The sequence below is a fragment of the Lethenteron reissneri genome, chromosome 42 (assembly GCF_015708825.2).
Source record: "Lethenteron reissneri isolate LAM-NWPU_2019-01 chromosome 42, ASM1570882v1, whole genome shotgun sequence".
In the NCBI taxonomy this organism is placed as follows: domain Eukaryota; kingdom Metazoa; phylum Chordata; class Hyperoartia; order Petromyzontiformes; family Petromyzontidae; genus Lethenteron; species Lethenteron reissneri.
In genome coordinates this window covers 767499-790307 of record NC_083820.1, presented here as the reverse complement: position 1 = coordinate 790307, position 22809 = coordinate 767499, and the positions used below count along the sequence as shown (strand labels likewise).

General features: G+C 47.1%; 1 protein-coding gene across 2 annotated transcripts in view; it reads left to right on the top strand.

Moving 5' to 3' along the window:
• Window positions 1-313: 313 nt before the first annotated feature.
• NPC1 (NPC intracellular cholesterol transporter 1) overlaps window positions 314-22809 on the top strand; it is a 64315-nt gene continuing 41819 nt past the window's right edge. The window contains exons 1-8 of one of the 2 annotated variants that reach the window (XM_061569086.1): window positions 314-367; window positions 398-452; window positions 12732-12878; window positions 16513-16619; window positions 17233-17393; window positions 18490-18657; window positions 21044-21296; window positions 21705-21793. In XM_061569086.1, coding sequence (XP_061425070.1) covers window positions 354-367; window positions 398-452; window positions 12732-12878; window positions 16513-16619; window positions 17233-17393; window positions 18490-18657; window positions 21044-21296; window positions 21705-21793 — 994 coding nt within the window. In that variant the 5' untranslated portion in view covers window positions 314-353. Of the gene's footprint in view, window positions 453-12731; window positions 12879-16512; window positions 16620-17232; window positions 17394-18489; window positions 18658-21043; window positions 21297-21704; window positions 21794-22809 lie in introns of both variants that reach the window. The other variant, XM_061569084.1, reaches the window with a different exon arrangement.

The following is a 22809-nucleotide window of genomic DNA, read 5'->3' as shown; positions in this document are numbered from 1 at the left end:
TGCGTTTAATAAATAAATACATCTCCCACTGCCGCGACTGACAGCAACCGAGCCACGTGGGTGGGCGAGGCGACGTGACGAGCACGTGGGGGGCGGGGTGGGGTGAGAGGGGCGGGGCTGCCTTCACACGTGACAGCGCACACTCCCCGCGAGCGGCTGGAGGAGGCGCGTGACGCGGCGTGGGGTGTGGGGGGCAAATCACGCCACGTGACGTCATCACGCCAACGCGTCAACTGGGCCTGACGTCATCACGCCCACGCGTTAACTGGGCGTGACGTCATCGCGCACGAGCGCCGCGAGTGAAGGAAGAGAAGAGACCTGCGGAGACGGAGATCGCGGCAGGAGGAGGCGGTATGGCTCGGCTCGGTCTCGGGCTCGGTCTCGGGCTCGTTCTCGGGCTCGCTCTCGGGGTCGCTCTGCTCGCGGCGGCCACGGCGGTGACGCGAGGCTTGGTGAGTGGCGGGACTCGCGGGGTCGGGGTGAGAGACTGCGAGGTGGGCGCGCGACACCGGCCCTCGGAAGTGGGGCCACGGGGGTTTGAAGCCCGGCTCGTGGAGGTCTCCCTCACGGAGGTCTCCCTCACGGAGGTCCCCTGTCTCCTCACAGAGGTCTCCCTCACGGAGGTCCCCAGTCTCCTTACAGAGGTCTTCCTCATGGAGATCCCCAGTCTCCTTACGGAGGTATCTTGTCTCCTCACGGAGGTCTCCACTCTCCTCACGGAGGTCCCCAGTCTCCTTACAGAGGGCTCCCTCATGGAGATCCCCAGTCTCCTTACGGAGGTATCTTGTCTCCTCACGGATGTATCTTGTCTCCTCACGGAGGTCTCCCCACTCTCCTCACGGAGGTCCCCAGTCTCCTCACGGAGGTCTCCACTCTCCTCACGGAGGTCTCCCCACTCTCCTCACGGAGGTCTCCACTCTCCTCACGGAGGTCTCCACTCTCCTCACGGAGGTCCCCAGTCTCCTCACGGAGGTCTCCACTCTCCTCACGGAGGTCCCCACTCTCCTCACGGAGGTCCCCAGTCTCCTCACGGAGGTCTCCACTCTCCTCACGGAGGTCCCCAGTCTCCTCACGGAGGTCCCCAGTCTCCTCACGGAGGTCTCCACTCTCCTCACGGAGGTCTCCCCACTCTCCTCACGGAGGTCCCCAGTCTCCTCACGGAGGTCTCCACTCTCCTCACGGAGGTCTCCACTCTCCTCACGGAGGTCCCCACTCTCCTCACGGAGGTCCCCAGTCTCTTCACGGAGGTCCCCACTCTCCTCACGGAGGTCCCCACTCTCCTTCACGGAGGTCCCCACTCTCCTCACGGAGGTCCCCACTCTCCTCACGGAGGTCCCCACTCTCCTCACGGAGGTCCCCACTCTCCTCACGGAGGTCCCCACTCTCCTCACGGAGGTCCCCACTCTCCTCACGGAGGTCCCCAGTCTCCTCACGGAGGTCCCCAGTCTCCTCACGGAGGTCCCCAGTCTCCTCACGGAGGTCCCCAGTCTCCTCACGGAGGTCCCCAGTCTCCTCACGGAGGTCCCCAGTCTCCTCACGGAGGTCCCCAGTCTCCTCATGGAGGTCTCTCCTCGTCTCCTCGCTTCGCCTGGCCGCGAGGAGAGGGCAGATCCATCTCCGAGCGCCTCAGGAATTGCCCCAGTCAACAACAACAACAACCGCGCTAAAGGCGACCCCCACTCGCACACGTGGGCGCCAAACAACGCCAACGACGGCACAGCCCTCAAGGAGAGCCCAGTGCGTACAGGGGGGCTGTGAACGACACAGACGGGGGGGGGCAGGGGTCTTCAGGGTCTCTGGCGCGGCTCGCTGCTTCGTTCCAGACGGGGGTGGGGGCCCCGTGGCCGTGAGCGCGTCCTCGACCCCCCCCTTCCCTTCCCCCGAAGACAGCTTACTAACAAGGCCCCCCATTCTCAACACAGGATCTGAATATTTGTGTTATACTAGAGGAATCCGATTAACTGTGAAGCTCTTTCTATCGCAGATGTCCGGTAGGTTTAGAGATGGCCAGTCGGACATTACAACAACAAACGTTACAACAGCAAACGATACAGAAGCGCAACAGGAGTGGCAAGTATCCACTGCCTGCTGCACTGCGCCACACACTGTGCGAGTTGCCTTCGCATAGACATCGCTGGCTCGCACAACACCCGAGCAGGCCGCTTTTACACTACACCAAATACAAAGATCCCCCGTACAACCCGAACAGACTGTTTGGGCAAGTGATGTTAGCGAGCAGCACCTATGAAGACCGGCACGGCACATGAGGGGGGTGGATGGCCAACACCACGCCTGGCCGCCTTTGGTTCCCCAGTGGCGATGTTTGCACGTCGCACCAGATACTCATCTGAGGCTGAGTCGACCTAGGGGAGGCCCAGGACCGGCTCAGGATAATCGCCACCTCAATCAATATACCCAGCTACTCCATTCCTGGCCGTGTTCTGATCCACCAGCTCACTGAGTTAGAGATGTTGAATGCTGTCATTCACATCCCTAACTCACCTGCCACGAACACTCACACGACTGTGTGTCACTCCACTGCCGGATGGATGAAGGTCTTCCCACCCTGTGCGGCTTGTGGTGGTTGTTTGACCATACTTCACCATACGGGCTAAGTGCTGGTTGGTAAAGGCAGAGAGCATAGACGTGGAAGCATAGTATAGTACAATAATGTATTTTACATTCAAATACTGTACACTATATTCCTTTATTTAAAAAATAATTAAATTTAATATGTATAATTAAACCTTTGAGGACCCATTCAATTAAATATTTATAAACGATGAGGTTACATGGCAGCATAATCCATTGCTCTACTTATTGGTCAAACAACTCTCAAAATCCAACAGTGGATTGACTCGGCAATGGAAAGCACGTGAGCATGTTTGTCCTCTATGTAATATCTAAAGAATGTGAGTACAGTACTGTAATGGAGGGAAATTTAAAGTGAGTGCTTGTGTATTGCTTCCAGGCAGTTGTCCGTGTATCTGTCCTGACGTGATGGTTAAAAGCCGTTAGGGGGCTTTTTGGCACGGCATGAAATGCTGACCACGTGGACGTTTGATGATTCGGTGTTTTTACTGCGGTAGATGACGGCATGTTTATACAGTGCAGGGTAAATTTTATTGCACTGCTTGCATCTTGTCTGCATGCAAGTCCTTCCCACTCTGCTGTTTTGAAGCCCCCGAGCAGTTCCTGACAGCACAGCACAACTCGCCAGGGTTGTAATCTCATGCTGTGAACTATTTTACCAGGTAAGGCCCATCGAGCTCTATAGTTATTTTTCAGAAGCTACTTCGCCACCAATGATAGCTCAACGAAGTGGCTATTGTGTGGAAATTTATAGTGGCCAAATACTGTAAACGCATGTATTTAAACCAGAGGACCCGGAGAAAAATACACGCGGCCACGGAGAGAACGTACAAACTGGGTTGGGATTGAACCCACGATATCCTGTACTACCAGGCGACGTAGTTAACGTCTCACACGGTGGCACCCAACTGTGGAGCTCATACAACCAGGCTGTACCTTAATTCGCATGGCCGATAACACGGTGCATGTAATATGGTAATGTTGCTAAACTGGTTAGTATTAGCATGGTGATCTCATCATTTTCCCCATCGGTTATATCACTGGTTTATCTCATGATGATTGGCTGGTCCGGCACAGTGGTAGATGTTAATGGCTGATGTTGCGCAGTGAGCTGGGCCCTTGTCGAGTGTTCCGAGGATGTGGGGTTTTAACCGTTGTTATGTTCATGGTGAATGTGGGCAGGCTCGTGATGTTACAGTACAGTAATTTTTGCTATCTGCTTTCAGACCAGGAAGTGAAGACAAGTGAGAGGAATAACACTTTGTTTCCATGGACAGTTGACTCGAGTATATCTGATTTTTCGCAGAACTCGTCGATCGACAGCCCGAGTTGGTTAAACAAAAGTAGTTTTTCCATGATTCGAGTTATCAACGCAGGTTGGGCAGGTCTTCACCAGAAATACTTCCCATTAAGACTTTTCTCCCAAAAAAAATTTGAGTAAAATACTTGTCTGTTGCTGACAAGATATCAGTGCTTGTTCATAAGAAATATTTATGGTCTTACCCCAACCCACCCTCTACTCTCATCTCACTTCAACTCTCCGCATGTTGTCTTCACTTGATCAATTAATGCCTCCTTACGAAGCCCAGTCAACCTTCCATTCCACAGGAGAGGTCGCTCCTTCTGCGCTTTTGCTCCTTGTGTCTGGAATTCTCTGCCATTTGAACTTTGTGTACTTGAGACTGTTCTTGTTCAGGTCAAGACTTAACTTATTTGTTTTAATGTGCGTATAGCTAATGTGTTATCTATTTTTTATCCATTACCTGTGAAGCGTCTGGAGATGCAGTTGCATCTAGGTGCCCTATAGATGTTAAACTGTATTGTAAGATTCAATGCTCAATCAAATGATTGTGCCGTCTGCAACATTTTTAACAGATTGTTTGATGTATTTCCATTTCGTGCGACTTCTCACGTGAAGAATCCAGGCCCCCTCCCGGAGGGAAATTCGGGCTCCAACCTAAGATGGCAGCCAACTCTATTTGACTAAAAACACGGAAAGGTGGTGCCAAAAGGGGGGGGCACTCGATTTCATTCTCGAGTTCTGTAACTCGTGTAGACACACGGTGTGCCATGCCGATTAGCCAAGGCCGTTCGTCTGCCTTCAGAATGCGTCTCTTTTTATAGACCCTGTCGTGAACCCTTTGCTGGTGCCCATGATGGTATCCACAGTTGGCACTTTTCTTCTGAAGGATGTTGTCACGGATTGCCAGACCGTCGTACAGGTCAGCAGCACTGAAGCTTGATCCTTAAAGTTAGCACGCGCACTTCTGATTAGCACAGTTGGCTATATACGGTGTGAAAGAAGTTAAACGTATATATCAGAATATTTAAATTTCTAAGATAAGTATTTTCTTTTTATTTGTGTAGGAGGGTGATCGGTTAGAAAGTAGGAAGAATAGCTAGGAGGAGAGGGTTCTTTGGGATTTAAAAAATATATATATACATTATGTATTTTTCTCTGAAGGTTTTTTTAAAATTCTCGTTATTCTACATGCTGGTTCCTCTTAGGGAAGTGTAGCAGTTAGCGCGATTCGCTATGAACCTGTCAACTCATGTTCGATTCCCGCTCACAGCCAACACCGGTGATGATTATCTGAACCGGTCCTGGGCCTCCCCGAGGTCGACTCAGCCTCATGAGTACCTGGTGCGCTGTGTAAAAACAGTGCTACTGGGGAGACAAAGGTGGTCAGGCATGGTGTTGGCCACCCACTCCTTCGTGTACTGTGCCAGCCTTCATAGGTGCTCGCGAACAGCATTTGCCCCAACAGTCTATTAAGGCTAAATGGGGAATCTTTGTCTTTTTTTGGTTCCTCATGGTGGTCATGTGACATACAAATGCGTGACTTTTATGTGGGGTGTTGACTGGCACTGTGGCGTGTCTACACAGCCACGTGCCTTCCCTATTCATCACGTCTCCCCGTCTATATACTGTTTTTATCCCCACTTGTGTCCATTTCTCATGGCCCTGTTCTCCCGCATGTCTCCGACACTGCAATACTAGATGGGAAATCCAACCACATCTGGAGATGAATCGCCACAGTGGCTAGGAGATGCTAACCTCCTAGCCTGGTATACAGAATGCCTGCATAGTTTGATTTTGCATGTTCTCCCCGTGGTTGCATGGATTTTTCCCCTGGGTCCTCTGGTTTTGTTCCCCCTCCACATTTAGAAATGTGCATTTAAAGTATTTGGCTGCTATAAATATCCACATGATAAGCCACTGTTGAGCTGAAAAAGAGCTATGTCGCTCCGTAAACTAAAAATAGTTTATAGTTTTAGTAGATTGAGGCTTGAAAATTATTTTTCGAAAACAACTATTTTATGCATTCAATCCTTCCAAGTGGATACATTTGTAGTGGGTTCAATTGAGGCGCACACTCAATCTTAGAGGCAACATGTTTATTCACTAATTCCAACAGGTAACGCTCAACTTAACTGGATAACGATAAAGGGTGGTCAAACCCACGAGTAACTATATACACTTGGAGGGGTGAACACCCCAGGTGACTATATACATACTGGATGGGATAACTACTAAATCGGACCAGGACAACCAACACACGCTGTCTGGTCCACGTGCACGAAGGCCGGAGACCGAGGACCCACGAAGACGGAGGATTTCTTCCCAGAGATGAACAACCACGATCACCGCTGGGACTCGGCTTTTATCCGCTGGGTGAGGACATACTTCTGGGGGTTTACCCAGTCTGTTATGTCTTCACCGAACCTCTTCCATGGGAAACTCCCTCTGGTGCTCGAGAGGCTCCGCACATACAGTACCACTCACTCTGTACTTTCGCTACACTATAGTGACATCATTTGTCACTACACATTTAAAGGTTAAATTGATTGTTTTGTCTACAAACAACATTAATTGGTTTCTTGGTTATTTGATTCCCCATTTCATTTTAGAAAATTAGGCATTTCATTATTGAACATAGTTCCACAGTATTGGAAATATTTTTTCTAAAGAAAAAAAAAGACTTAAAGTATTCCAAATTTCAACCAATATAAGAAGTGCATTTTGTTAGGTTAACTTTTAATATAGAATTGATATGCAATCCAAATGATGAGCTTTCACAATGTACCTTGCAATGAAAGGTAACGAGGACAAACAGAAAAATGGTACATGTATTTATCTCGAGGAGAGCCTCACTTAGTCATGTGTGTTTTTTGGGAGCGGCCTGCGTTGGGATGGTTGGTCAACACCATGAATGAGTGGCATGTGAGAGGAAACCGGAGTACCCAGAGAAATTGTGCACATGCCAGGGGATAACTGTCCCTGCTCTGCACAGATATATTAAATGCACAGCCAAAATATAGTGAGCGTGATTGACTGTAGTGCCATCGCCTGGCTCGCAGAATTCACTGCCCCATGCCTACATAACCTGATGTCACTTGAGGCTCATTTGCCTCTTTTACAGACAAACTTGTGTTTGAGAGATTAAGCAAGCCCTACAAGCTTCTGATCTTAATTCAGGCACCCAGAGTGGTTCCCACATTTCACAGTGATGTGGAATTGCTGCTGGATGGGATATGCTTTGTGGCCCCCAGAGCCTGCAGTGGTCAGCATATGTTACAGTGGTTAGTGCCCTGTGCTACAAACCTGATTACCTGAGTTTGATTCCTGGCCATGGTTAATGTCGATGGCTTGAGATATCTGAACCAGTCATGGGCCTCTGCTATTCACTGAACAAGCTTGGGGAAGTATGGTCAAACAACCCCCATAATCAATAGTGTGGGAAAGGTCTTCATCCAGCAGTAGATTAACAAATTGCTGAACACTTAACTACTGTATAGGTTCATATATAGAATGCATCCTTTATGTCACATGAGGGCCGTACGCAACCGAGTGAGGGAGGGCTTGGGATGGCACTGATGCTGGGAGGTGCCGTTGTGGTACGCAGCAGCCCGATGGCACGTGCCCCGGCAGGCCGCAATTGTAGCAGGTGACACGGCCGCTTCTGGAACGAGACGACAATCTTGGCTGCCGCTGCTCGTCCGTCCGTCGCGCAACACCGTCACTCCGGTCGCCACCACCCCGAGTTGATGCGCATGCCAAAAGGGGCTCCTCTCCATCCGGTGGCCCCGGCTCCGTGCGGGACACGGCACATGTCACCAGCGCCCTGTCCCGTTGTAGAAGTTGCTGGACTTCGATGCATTTAGCAACTTTAAGAGACGAGACGTCATCATCTTCGGCTGGAAGGAAGGTGTGGAGGGTTTTCGCCAAGGCCAGCAGTCTCTCGAGGACCAACGCGTCGATACCATCGTCCATTATAGGGAAGGTGGCTTTCGCTAAAAGCGCACTATGGAAGGTGAGGGCCGACTCGTTTTCCCCCTTCCGTCGCATGGCGAATTTGTGGTGCGTGTTCGCCGGAGGCTCGTAAATAGACGCCATCTGGTCGAAAGCTGACGTCGGAGAGCCGGGATGTCCATCGGCGCCGACAGCGCGTATTCAATTTTAGCGGGCTCCGCGCCGGTGACAAAATGGCAGCCGAATGCGCGGGCTGCACCGCCGAGTTTCCCGCCTGCTGCGAAAATAGCGGTGGAGTCGCCGTCCACGAGCGGCATTGCCGCTCCCTCTTTCACCTGGTGATCATGGGATTGATCTCCGCGAGGAGCGAAGCCGTAGCGTAGAGGAGCTTTGCGAGGCAACTGTGCGCCTCCCGGAGGGTTGCCTCCGCCAACAGAGAAGCGTCGAGCGGCCGGCTGGCGCCCTGCTCCGCTGGCAGCATCTGCCCCGCATCTTCCAGAGCTGTAGGCGGCACGAGGTCCTCATCCTCGCTGTCCGACGTCCTGGCACGTGGTCTGTGACGTGTAGACATAGTCTACTGCTAGCTGTATAGACTAGCGTGTTGGCCACTTCCGACACCAGTTGTAATTAGTCCAACTGAGTCGCAGACATTATTTAGAGGCAACACATTTATTTATCATCAACATGTTAACACAAAGAGGTAACTGCCCCTTTACCAGATACAGCCTAGGGTGGTGACCACCCAGCTAACTCCACTATACATCGCAGTTACAGCTACGAAGGATCGGGCCCTCATTTGGGTCCCCGACCGTGTGTTGATGCCTCGTAGGACGTATAGCTTCCAGGTTGTAGACGTAGAGCTTCCAGCTTGTCGAATGCAGTGCCTCCGGTCCCTCTCAGGGTCCCACCTTATATCCTCTCGGGTCGGGGCCGCTCCGCCCTCGGCCCCGCCCACCTTCTCGAGCGTTCTAGCTCCCTCTCAATCCCTCTCGAGAGCTCTCCCTGGACACATGATTACCCCCTAGCCCGCCCACCTGGGGCCTTCTCTGTAGACACTCCAGATCACTTGTCTATGGGGTCAACCAGAGTGCCATGGCCCGGGGCAACCCTGCCTCTGGGCTGACACTCTCCCGCTCCCCCTTGTGGGAGCCCTACTACAATGCTATGTGTGGTGTCCGTGCTATTCCAGCACTCACCAAGCCCCGCTAGGGCTGGTCCTACACTCGCCTACAGGGTGTACGCGATGACGGTGCATCGCACACCGTGCTATGCTAAAGCCGGCATCACACAGCAACTCACCGGGTGGTGTCCGCGATGTTAGGACATCGCACGCCACGGCCCTCCCGGTCTGGCACCATACAGTGACATACCCGATGTCACTACAGTACAACAAAACAGCAATAAATGTAAGAGCTCTTTGGGGCAGGCGACATCATCGCACGCCTTGGGGCGCCTCCCCTCTCCACAAAGTAATTACGCGTGACATCACCTCACGATGTCGTGCGCATGTAAAGTCATCTCGTGTGGCTTAGAAGGTAACTCATTGCATTTAGACAAATGCGTGTTTGCAAGTATTACAGAAGCCATGCATGTGCATGTTTTTTCTTCCGTATTTAAGGAACGATTGTTAGTGATAAGGCTATGAGTAATTCCTCAAAAGGGAACTCGTAAACGGTTCACTCGTTGCTTTAGAACCGCAACAAAGGGCAGACACGTAACCTTTTATGGTTATGGTTACAATAACCAGCTTTAATAGGCTTGTATGTAAATCCAAGTTGGGTATGGCATTATAAATAATTTTACATAGTGTTTTGTGACCAAACTTTTTTTTATAGCTGAAGCTCTACTGACCGATATAACATATACAAAACAATTATTAATCTCTTGCAGTTATTGCTGCTCGTTAATACTCTCCACACAAGGAGAGTCTAAAGTTTCCACGCTTCTTTGTTAAAGCTCAACAATCAAGAGAGCCACACTGGCAGGCTTAGAAGTCGTTTGTATACGTTTTATTAACCACCCCTCCGTGTTCACCAACTTATATCGGATGCCCATGAGATGGTAACAAATATCCAGATTTTGCGTGTATAAAACACACATGTGTTTGTGCATGTGTAGTGGCATACATTACTAATGTAGCAGCATGGCACTGGCTGCTGGTACGGAAGGGGATCTGTGGCTAACAACAGCCCTGACGTCAGCAGGCCACGTGACACACCAGAGGGGTATCTAGGTGAAAGGTCACAGAAGGGGCACACCAAGAACAGTTGGTAGGTTCTGGAAAGGGGTCGTGGCTGGGGGCGGAGCCAGGCCACGCTGACAGTATAAGACGGGCCCCTGTGGGGGACCTCGGGGCTGTCGTATGGAGTGGGATCCCTGTCGTGCTGCTGAAGTCTTCACCATTCTTCTCGTCGTCTTCATCCTTCTTGTCATCGTCTCCATCTTCACCATCTCGGGGCGTCACCAGTCAGGCGTTACTCAGTCAGGACCAACTGTCCTGACTGAGTAACGTCACTGATCATAGATGGACTTATTATAAAAGTGTTAACCTCGATGGTGCTTGTTAATAAACAAGTGCCTCCAACTCTTAGTGTCTCCGAGTTAGTCATACACATGCATATGTAACGCCTAATTATCATTCATGTACTCATTTAATTAAGGTCTGAGTATTGTAATCACAGTATGTATGGTCTCTCATTTACAAGTTTCCACTCATCGAGGTCGTTGGGGCACCATGTTTGGAAGCTTAGGTTGTGATCTGTGGTTAACTCCTTCCAGTCTGAAACGTTCTCAATCAAAGTCATCCTTGGGGACCTTCTGTTACGAGTCTTCTTGATGGTCGCTTGTAGGATCGTTTTGGATAGGTTTCTGGATTGATGTCTACACAACTTACGTTTTTTTTCTATTCACAGTGGTTATAAGTATTTAATTATATCCAGATTTAGTAGTAACTGTGCTCCATACACATTCACTAGTCTTGTGTGATTTATACAATTTTAAAATGTTTATTTTATTTTTATAGCCTGTATTATTTTATCATCAGAAATGTGTACATAAACTAAATTAAAACTTTTTATTTTACCATGTAAGGCCCACTGAGCGATATTGATCTTTTTCAGAAACGACCTGGCTACAAATGATAGCTCAATGAATTTGCTTATCATGTGGAAATTTATAGCAGCCAAGTATTCCCAACGCATGTTTATAATTGTGGAGGGAAAAACCTAAGAAAAATCCATGTGCCCACGGGGAGGACATGCAAACTCCAAGTATACAGGGATCCGGGTTGAGATCAAACCCACGACCTGTATAACAGGCGAGGTGGTTAACATCTTCCCACTTTTGTCTACGTAACAATAAGTGTGGCAGTGTTTGTAATGAATTGGGGGAGAGTGGGCAGTGTTTAAGGACTTACTCATTGGGTTTGCATATTTAACAACAGGGAGTGTTTTTAGGGTACATAGTCATTGTTGATGGTGGGAGCGATAGGCGTGTGCAATGTGTGTATTGGACTAGCAAGAGCATTGAGAGTCTGGCACGGTCTGGCACAGCTAGGACCTTTCGGGGACCAAAGGGCATTTAATCATATTTAGGGGCCGCTTTTCAAAGTGTCTCCCTGCCAGATGGAGTAATAATGGGTTGGCACATCTTTCTTAGAGCCAATGCCAGAACATCTACATTCCCATAGTGGAAACCAGGTTCCATAGACTGACTACTATTGACTACCCAAAAAGTAGTCCTAGTTCTATGACTCCAGTGGGATTATAGGGTAAGGCCCCTGACTGATTTAAACGTATGACCTTAAACCATAAAAGGCACTCCCAAGTCTGAGTTGTATCTCATTGTTCAGCTGAAGTGTCTTTTCCCTGCATTAGATTTTCTAACTGAAAAAGGTAAAAATGTTGAGTCATATTTGCTAACCACAGTGCCACGAGGCTATAGTTTTTTTTAAATATGAACAAATCTGTATTGAGTGTGGGGACGCGAATAGACAAACTGCTAGCTTCAATAACCTGTGCAGCTCGCGAGGCTCCATCCTGTGGTGCTCCACAAGGCTCCATCCTAGTCTCCTGCTCTTCTCAATATTGACATCATCTCCAGCTTTATTAATGTTGACCATCACGCCTGTGCTGATGACACTGGCTCATCATTGCCATTGACTTGACTGCGATACACTGCACTACTCCTTACGCGGTTGTCTGGCTTGATCACCTGAATGTGAAATTCTGGTTGTTAGTCTGCATCTACGTCAGCCATACAAAAGAGAGATTGCCATTGACTCCGTTAACTTAATCTCTTTATCAAATCTCGGATCCAGTAATGACGCAGTCATGTCCTCAATTCCAAACTCCGTGAATTTTTCCCTGACCACCTCAACCCTCTCATCTCACTGCTGCCCTGCCTGTCTTCTCCTCCCTCACCTCTCCCCTCCCCTCCCATCTTACTGCTGCCCTTCCTGTTCTGTCCTCCCTAACCTCTCCCCTCCCATCTCACTCTACTCCCCTCCACATACACTCTCTGCTCGAGCAACCAATGCTTACTGTGGAAGCTTCCAGTCAATATTTCAGTGGAAGATAGCTCATTCTCCACTGTTGGCCCCAGAGCCTAGAACTACGTTCCCCCTGCCATCCATGCTCTCGACTTCCTTGCCTCTTCAAATCCAGGTTTAAGGCCTTCCTTTTTTCCTCTGCTGATAAATGTGTCTGCAAAATAGAAATGCCCACTGTTTTTGTACAGAATCGTGAGATGCTGTTGCAAGTTGTGATACGAATCCAATCTATGTTGTCTTATTAACATTGTATTCTGACTGTATTTTTTTGTTGGCGCACGTGATGATGAAATCTGTTTTGTCCCAACGTTTTTACTCGTCTTCTTGTTTCGACAGGAACAAGATAGGAACCAGGTGCACTTGCCCAATTACTGTGTGTGGTACGGAGAGTGTGGATTGAATCCACAAACCCAGAAGGCTTACAACTGCTTCTACAATGGCACGGCTAAGCCTCTTCCTCACGAAGGCTACGAACTCCTCAAGGTAAATGGCTGCACCAACAAATCTGGCTGTCCTCACATAATGGGGGAAATTAAATTCGCCGTGAGAATCTGTAATAAGGCAGAGTAGCTTACTCTTTTGTTTTGGTAACATATTGAACACCGAAGGAGATGACTTTTTGTGTATTTTCTTAACACCAAAGCGAAATACGGTATGTTCTCCTATAAGGCGCCAGTTGGGTACCTGAAGAACACCTTCACCTGAAGACGGCTGCTTGCGTTGTAGCCGAAACGTCGTGAGAATTATTTTATAATGTTTTATTTTTATTTTATTACTTCCCTTCTACGTGACTTTACCGAAAAAACCAAGAAGATGAACACCTTGTTATGAAAAAAATTGCGTTATTATAAATACAGTAGACTCGATTATCTAATGATGGTGAGGACAGCCGCGGATTATTTCTACATCACAGGACCACGAGATATCAACAGATTTCAGAGGCCTTCCTCTAGAAGTGGATTGATCATGGCTGATGATTTGTTTATTAAGGTCTTAAAGAATATGACTTAACTTTCGTGACTGCAGGAATTCATATTCTTTGGGTCTTTCGGTAAAGCCACGTAGATAGAAAAATATGACGTTTTGACCGCAATGCAAGCAATCGTCATCAGGTGAAAAAATAAGGAGAGAGCTGCTGAGGCAGGATGTTATAAAGGTTTTAGATGGGTGTAGCCCAAGGGTCATAAGCGAAGTGGGCGGGGCTAGTGATAAAATTTGCATGTAAATGTAAGATCGGAGAGAGCTGGGCAACCTCCACGACTACGAAGCTGCGGAGGTGGCCCTTGTATTGTGAGAGATTAGTATGTCAATGTAAGATCGTAGAGCCACCGCCACATCAAGGAAAACGAGCAACGGTGGCTGTGTTAGTGAGACATTTAACCTGTTAATGTAACGGCATTTAACCTGTTAATGTAACACCAGAGAGTCGAAAATAACTACTAAACATCACAGCCAGTTATGACTTAGCCTGGTTAATAACGTCCTTCCAATGATTGCTCAGTTTCTACCCATCTTGGTTGAAATTGTGTCTGTGTTTATATATCTGGATGGCTTCATGAACGAATCTTTGCTGATAGCCAGTGGGTTTGCAGAGTACCTTCGTCTTGGAAAAATCTATTTAGTTTGTGCCCACAGCGTTAAAACAATGATCACCCACCGTGTTTCAGATCTGCCTTATGTTCACGAACACGGTCAGAGACATGTCGCTTAGTTTCCCCAATGTAACTACTGCCACAGACACAGCTTAGTTTGTAGATGCCGGGGTATTGCATGTCAGGGATCATATCCTTTACAGATGGGATCATATCACAAATTTTATGTACTGTGTTGAATCAAACCTGGATATTGTGTTTGCTCAAGATCTTAGAAATATTTTTGACCCCTGCTATGTATGGCAAGGTGATGGTTTTTATTGGTTCGTCAGATGGTTCTTTCCCAACGGTTGGGGTGATAGCTTTATGGATTGTGTAGTCTGAATATCCATTCATCTTGAGGGCTTGGTGTATGTGTTCCAGTTCACTGGCTAGGTGGTGATGGTCAGAAATACATCGAGCTCTATGGTGTAGAGTTTTGATGAGGGAATTCTTCTGGGATGGATGGTGGTGGGAGTGAGATTTTAGGTAGGCACATCCATATGAGTGGCTTTCCTGTAGACAGTGTCCCATTGAGCCATCTGGTCTCTTCGATTAAACATCCAAGAATGGTAACTTGCCGTCCTTTTTCCACCTCCATGGTAAATTTGATGGTTGGGTGTGTAGTAAGTATATGGGAGGCTTGACGACAGGATCGGAGGCACACTTGTTTATTACACCAACACAGTAATTACAGGTCACTTTGGCTACAGGGATTGCACGACAGCTAACCCCTCTAACCTATGCCAATTCCTCCACTACGGGGCTAGGGGAGGCTATCTGTCCCAGCCTGGTTAAGCTGGGATCCCGGCACCCTGAGTCACCAGACCAGCTTAGTCTGGGCTCTCGGGGCCACGCCACCGGCTTGCCCTGGTCGGCCCTTATAAGGACAGCGAGCCAGGGGAGCTCTGGGGCCTATTCTAGCAGGTCTTCCTTCTTCTCTGGTTAAAGCTGAGCCCCGACCTCGAGCCCTCGAGCTCATCACCTTTTATAGGACTCACCCCCGAGGGGGGGCCCGTGGGGGATGCACATGCGGACGTCGGTGCGAGCGCCACCCTTGTGTACGGCCGTAACCCCGCCCCTTGTGTTTGTTGGCCATCCGTGGCCATGCATAATCACACCTCAACATTCGTAGCCATGCGCAATTACACCTCTACAGGTGTATGGAATTGATGTGGTTGAGGAATTGGTTCAGAGCTGGTCGGCCATGTGGCCAGATGACGAACGTGTCATCTACGTACCTCTTCCAAAAGGAAGGACGTAGGGTGGATGCCTGGATGGCATCTGTCTCAAAATTTTCCATAAAAATATTGGCTACAACTGGAGATAAGGGAGAACCCATTGGGGTACCTTCAACTTGTTTGTAGAATGTTCCATTCCAGGTGAAGTATGTGTTGGTGAGGCAGTGTCTAACCAGGGTCGGTACATCAGCATTCAGTCCTTATTGGACCAAATCTTCAATGATTGCGATGGTATCAGGAACAGGAACTTTGGTAAACAAAGATACTACATCGTAACTGACAAGCAAACCACCCTGGAAATAGTGAGATGTCCTTAATTAACAATACCAAGTGATCTGAGTTGAGTACAGCTGAGGTGGTATTACCAGTGAATGGTTGTAAGGTCTCGGACAGAAATTGGGCCAGTTTGTAGGTGGGTGAGTCAATGGTGGAGATGATAGGCCGAAGTGGTGTATCTTTTTTATGGATTTTTGGTAAGCCATAAAATCTGGGTGGTCTAATAATAGCAGAGGGTTTCAAGGAAAGCCGCTCGGTTGGTTCGATTTAACGATGTCGAATCAGTGATTATATTGTTGGTTTTCATAACCAGGCGGTTGGTGGGATCTCTTGATTTTGGTATAGCTACCATCATTAAGTAGGTACTGAATTTTGTTGTTGTATGTCGTTTTGTCCATGATGAGTGGCATTGCCCTTGTCAGCTGTGAGGATGACTGTCATATCTCTTTTTTTAGTTGAGAAAGCTCAAAGCACTCATCTTTACTGAGGTTGCTAATAGGTGTCTTAGCGTTTTTGAGGATTGCAGCGATTTCCGATCTTGCCATGTCTGCAGGAATGTGTCGCAAACCCTTAAGGGCTACGTCAACCTGGGCAATGATATCATCAACTGGGATGTGTTTAGGGGTGACTGCGAAATTCAACCCTTTAGCTAGAACCGATTTTAGGCTGTCGGAATATTGGGTTGTTACTCTGATGGATAACAATCTTGTCACGTCTAACTTTTTAACCTTTATAACATCCTGCCTCAGCAGCTCTCTCGCTATTTTTTCACCTGTGACGATTGCTTTCGTTGTGATAGAATCATCGTGATATTTTTATAATTTTTTCTATCTACGTCGCTTTACCGAAAGACCCAAAGAATATCTTAAAGAATATGTATTTCAGGTGGTGAGTACCGACTGAGTGTGACAAACATTCGGGAAGCAGCGTCGTGGGGTAACACTGAGCGCGTGTGCGATCCCGCTGCAGGAGCTGTGTCCCAGCATGGTGCAGGAGAACGTGTCCACGTGCTGCGACGTCAAGCAGCTGAGAACCCTCAAGGAGAACATGGCGGTGCCCTTGCAGTTCCTGTCCAGGTAGTGGACCTGCCAAGTACATCCATCACTGCCCAACAGTAAACTGACTAGTAGTAGGTTTTTACCCTTTTAAACTGGTACAAAACTGACACCTTTATTCAAGGCATCATGTTTGCAATAACCACAACACAAGTAGTCAAAAAAGCAAACAAAAAAAAGCAACTCTGATAATGATAATAATACGCACTGTCCTTGAAGTCGATTGGTCCACACCCGAGGCGGTCTTCTTTAGAGCCTAGTCCCCATTGGTGTTGGACCAGATGACACCAGAAGGCGTACAACTCAAACACAGTGCAATATCAGAGTATTGAGAGCTCGGGGTAAGCATTTACTATATGAGATCTCTTTTACCAGTGGCAAAATATAGTTTTGTACCAGTTTAAAAGGGTAAAAACCTACTACTATATTTTGCCACTGGTAAAAGAGCTCTCATAGAGTAAACGGACTACTTCGCAGTTTAAGCCTGTAGCTGCATTTGCTCGAAAGATCGATTATTTGTCTTTAAAAATGTCGATTATTTGCCTTTAGAATGTATTATATATAGAGAGAGATTTCGTACATTTATAATGCTAACTGCCTTTAATGATGAGAATGTACGTATGGTGTGTTGCAGATGCCCCTCCTGCTTCTACAACTTAATGACCTTTTACTGTGAGCTGACGTGCAGCGTCAACCAGAGCACTTTCCTCAACGTCACACAGACCGAATACTCCAACACCACAGGGATGAGCATCACCAGACTTCAATACTACATCTCTAAAACCTTTTCAAATGGTGAGTTCATGGGAATTTTCTGTTCGTTAACTTCCAATTGGAGATCTTGTTGAGTGGACATTGAAATGGTCACGGTTGTAAGACCCTTTCTCAGCCCATTGCTGAATGAAGATCTCTTGTGGTGGAGCGGTGGTACAGTTGTTAGCGTGGCTGACAGTGGCGAGTGACATCCAAGCTGGTCCTGCGCAACCACTTCACCAACCCGCACTGATCAAATGGTTACATATGTTTGACTTCTTTCACACACTACATAGCCAACCGTGCTAATCATATGTGACAGGTTATTGTACAGTTAATTACAATCCAATATTTGTACGGGCAAAATAACATCCTCGTCCTTCAGATTGCATCACTCAACCTTCAGTTTAAATCATGGTCAGAGGTCGACTTGACTCTGAAAAAATAACTTCCACTTTGTAGGAAGTCAACAGTTTTCTTGGCCATAAATTCACTTGGAAGAAAAACATAAACCCCTTGTGCTGAAGTAGAGGTTATATGGGGGTCGGGATGCCGGTTGAGGGGTGAGGAGTTGACAGTGGGTGGGATAAGAGGTCAGGCAGTGCCTGAGGGTTTCGATAGACCAGTTTGTTATTGTGCATTTTTTGTTCATTTATTTTTCTAGAACTGAAACATAGAGCAGTAATGTGACTGTGGGGTATTTTGACTTTGTGGAGTTTAAGGCAAGACTTCTCAACCTTGTGATCTCTGTGGATCCCTAAAGGGTTTAATAACACAAATATACTTTTAGTGACGCAAGATTAACCCAAATGTTGGTCTGCAGATCTCTTACCTGGAGGAATATTTTGTCATGATATTTCTTCTGTAATTATTGTTTACATGCATCTGCTAATGTGAAGTTACGCATGTGTGTTGATTTCCGTACCGTGCGTAGCAGGCAATGTAAATAAAGTACACCACCTATCCTCATTTTCGGTGTTCCTATCGACTTATCTCGAGCTCCTTGTAGTTGGAGTCCTTTCCACCACCAGTGGTGTGCGCAAGTTAAATTTGCAGGGCTGCATCTTTACTCATGGCAAAATTCCTGTAATGCGATCGGTTTCGCCGCTCAATGCCGTGCGCTGGCCCGCTTTTGCAGGGATGTTCAACTCGTGCAAGGACGTGACATCGCCCTCCAGCAACGACAAGGCCCTGGGGCTGCTGTGTGGGCGCGACGCCAAAGACTGCAATGCCACTAACTGGATTGAGTACATGTGCAGCACGAGCAATGGGCAGACCCCCTTCCAGATCGACCCCGTCTTCACCGGTACCCTGCACACAGCAATCGCGCTGCATTTGCGCGTCATCTGTACGTTTGAAATGAGATGCAGGTCGCTCGGTTTGCGTGTAAAAGCACTCTTTGAGACGCCCCGGCCTATAAAGGACACTCTGTCAAAAACATATCTTTATCTTCGGATCGCTGTGGAAATCTCATAGAACACGGTGAGGCCTGGAAGCCGATTTTAGGGTCGAGCGGTGGCGCAGGTATTTTTATTCACGAACACAGTTGCTGAGTAGTACCCCAAAGGTCCAAAACGTCAAGCGGCCACCAGCAAACAGAACTATTAAAGTTATAATGGGTGACAGTCGACACATTTTTGTAAATTGAGCAAGGTTATGGGAACTTGGAAAAATATCCTGTGGGACAGAATTCCCAAGTTTGTGCAAACCTGGCAAGCGCAGTTTTTTGCTACCGTCAGTGGTGTATGATATTCAAACTGTTTCTGGGCTTTTGCCTTCACCAACTTTCACCAGTATGGTGAAGGTTGGTGAAACCTCCTCCATGACCGACAGTGTGGGGGAGGCCTTCATTCAACATTGGAGTGACAGAGAGCTGTACAGGCGTCCCTTGCATTATGTGCGCGACATGCGTTCCTGAAAAGCAGCACGCAAGTCGGGGGTGCATTACCGAAGAAAAATTTAGTTATTCATTTAATAATTTTAGCCCTGGATTTACAAAATATGTATAGATGTAATACTTAATGATATTAACATTACAAACAAATACTTAAGAAGTTTAACAAATACCCATAATTGATATAAAAAAGATTATTACATACAAAGATTACTTAATGAGGAGTATCTTCAGTGCTTCTTGAACGCTTCCATGGGCCACTTGCTGCCCAGACCATAACGCTGGGCGTTACCTTGATGCAGTGACGCCATCAGAAATGGATTTTTTTACTTTGACTTTTCATCATTGAACAATAATGTTAATTTAAAAAATTTAATAATTAATATTTTTGGGGTTTTTTTCTTGAGCATCTAACTGTGAAACCCACAGCATAAGTGTGAAGTATGTCCCTAAAATATGAATCGCGTAACTGCGAATTTGCGTTATTGGGGAGTTGTGTAACGCAAGGGAAACCTGTTCTCAACATTGTAGCTTCGTGGAACGCACTGCCAGTTTCGGTGTAGTACATTTAATAAACATGATTCTTTATGGAGATGAGCTTGTGAGCTAATACATTCATGGAGAGCCCCATTTATCAAACAAATTAGATTATCCAAATGGATAAAAGAATATTTTCACCTTTCCAAAATTAATCGATCTCTCTTTAGACTTGCTGTGCGCTGTGAGTAAATTGCAGTTTTATGATTTCCATGGAATGGGAACTAACAAACAGATTATAAATTAAATGTCATCTTCCCAATCGTGCAACGATGAACAGCAACTGGACTCTATGCATCATGTACAGTACTCAACAACACTTGTCTTTTCTGTTAAAGAGCCATGTTCAATTAGTTTCACAAGGAGCTACAGGGAAAAAATTGTGCTCAATTCCAGGTCAAACACTTTGAACTTATGTCCTTTGTAACCAGCTCGGCATGTCAGTCAATTGCACTTCATTGACGGCTTCGAGATGAGGAGACTGTGCCTTGCAATGGCACCATCGCTTGGCGTGACGGGCGCATCGTCGTAATGCACCGCTGCAGCCTCCTGACACGCAGCTGGCTCTCGCCACAAATTGACGCCAAGTAGATAACCAGCGATTATTGTCGGCATATTAATTGGATAGTTAAATTTTCTCTCCACAACACTGAAATATTGCTGCTGCTTGTGAATCAGATTTACCTTTTAAAATATGTATTTGGTAATGTGTGATATGGTTAGTTGTATCTAGTTTCAATGGGAAATCTGTTTTACTTTTAGGGAGTGCTTTCTTCAGTAAGATTCACTTGCTACCTTGACACGTTGACAATCACAGTAATAAAACACAACATTGGGATAATGAAATAAATTAACGTGCTACTCGTGTGCCGAGATTAGTAAATGTGCGTTGTCTCCACAATCACAAGACCATGCTACTTTAAACCACATGGTGTGAGTCACTTCAGTCGCACACCAACTCATTTCCCAATGATGGGTTTAACTATACGAGCCCACCACCGCTGGTGGGTGGTGGGAGGTGGGGGGGTCTGTTCTGGCTTAACGTCTGATATAAATAACGTCAAGAAAGCAACTTGTGGTATGCACGTATGTATGTAGCACTTCTTTCGCACCATACGTAACCAACCGTGCTAATCGGAGGTGTGGGAAATTGAATAATTTAAAAGTGCAATGCTCCAGTGGCTTCCTAAGCTCCAGTGGCACTAGGAATGCCGGCGTTGGCAGTGCGCGTGACCGCGAGTGCCTTGTTGCTATTGTGCAGATGTGCCTGAGGACCCCATGGTGCCCATGAACGTAGCAACACTCGGCTGTAACGAGTCTGCGGATGATGACACGGGGCCGTGCTCTTGCCAAGACTGCGCGTCGATGTGTGGGCCCAAGCCACAGCCACCCCCCACCCCTCCTCCTTGGACCATCTTTGGCTTGGATGCCATGGTCGTCATCATGGCCCTCAGCTACATGTCATTCCTCTGGATCTTCTTAAGCATCGTCGTCTGCATGTTCTGCTATTGGAGGTACGCACTGGAATTTCGTGCCCATAAATGGAACGTGTGGTTGCCAATTAAGTTTCTGCCGTTCGTAATTACAGATATGAGAATGGTGCAATATCAGCTTCTATGGTTAATGTTGATGTGGGTGATTATTTCTCTTACATTAAACGGATTGTGGTGACAATAATTAGTTTCGCATTTGGGCATCGTCTACAGGAGAGGGAAATTTGGGGTGTGCTTTTAACCAATTAAGTTATTTGCAGGTAATTTAAAGTTTGGAAAATTTTCACTGTGACACCAGGACACATGGTCAACTCCTTTTCGAATAATGTAAAAGGGACCTTGACCCTTTTTCTTCTGGCCAGTGACATTGAGTGATAATTTGAGGCCAATTTGTGCCTTTATTTGACGTGTGTGACTTTGCGTTCGCAGCAATCCCATGGGGGCCGAGTCGGACTACGTTCCCATCTCGCACACCACCAAAGCGAGCAACACCATCAACGGAGACACCAGCCCCAACGGTGGGGAACGACTCATGCACCCCCCCCACTCCCATCCCGCCCCCTACAGCAGTGCCAAGATGTTAACTCCCTCGCCTGGTATGCAGGAGTTCGTTGCTCCAATCCTGACCCTGACTCCTGCTGTATATTTGGAGTTTGTGTGTCTTTCTCTCTGTGGTCGTGTGGAATTTTTTCCGGGTCCTCTGGTTTTTCCCTCCACATTTATAATCAACGTGCGTTTTAGAGTATTTGGCTACTATACATTTCCGCACGATAAGCCATTTCATTGAGCTATCATTTGTGATAGCCAGGTGGTTTCTGAAAAAGCTATGTAGCTCAGTGGGCCTTACCTGGTAAAATAAAGAAAATTGTTCAGTTTATTGTCACATGCTATCCTTTGCTGAAATTACCGGGCGGCTACTCAAATCTTTTCCACTCAAGTAGACGAACACTGCACCACCTCTGATTTAGCACGGTTGGCTACGTACGGTGCAAAACATGTTTCAACATACACAAATGCTAAACTTAGATTTCCAAGCTACTTGGCTTGCCATATGGGTACATGCAAATTAAAGCTTAACCGACTCAATTCACATGTTGGCTGCTGTTCCAATTCTAAAATCACAATGCTCTTCTGGGAATCGAATACAATCCCATGTTTGTCTCGTTCATACAGATGTGTTCACTGTATCAACCTAAATATTACACCAGCATATCCTTTGCATAGAAATTCGGGTGGTGGAGGGTTACGACACATTTATAAATAACGCGATCTAAACCCAAAAACGTTGATTATGAAATTGTATGAATTGTAAGTTTTCTTTTTTTTCACGCAGATAATTAGTTGAGACTGGAAAGTGAACGGGCGACCGCCACACATTAAACGAGTGTTACGGGCGTTGTGGGCGGCATCTAGCACTCGATCACAACCCGTTGTTGTATTGTACTTCCATGTTCCCTGCCTTCACCAACCCGCACTGCCCAGTGCTGTGAAATGTGGTCCAATAACCCTCACGACTTGCACGGTGTGGGGAGGC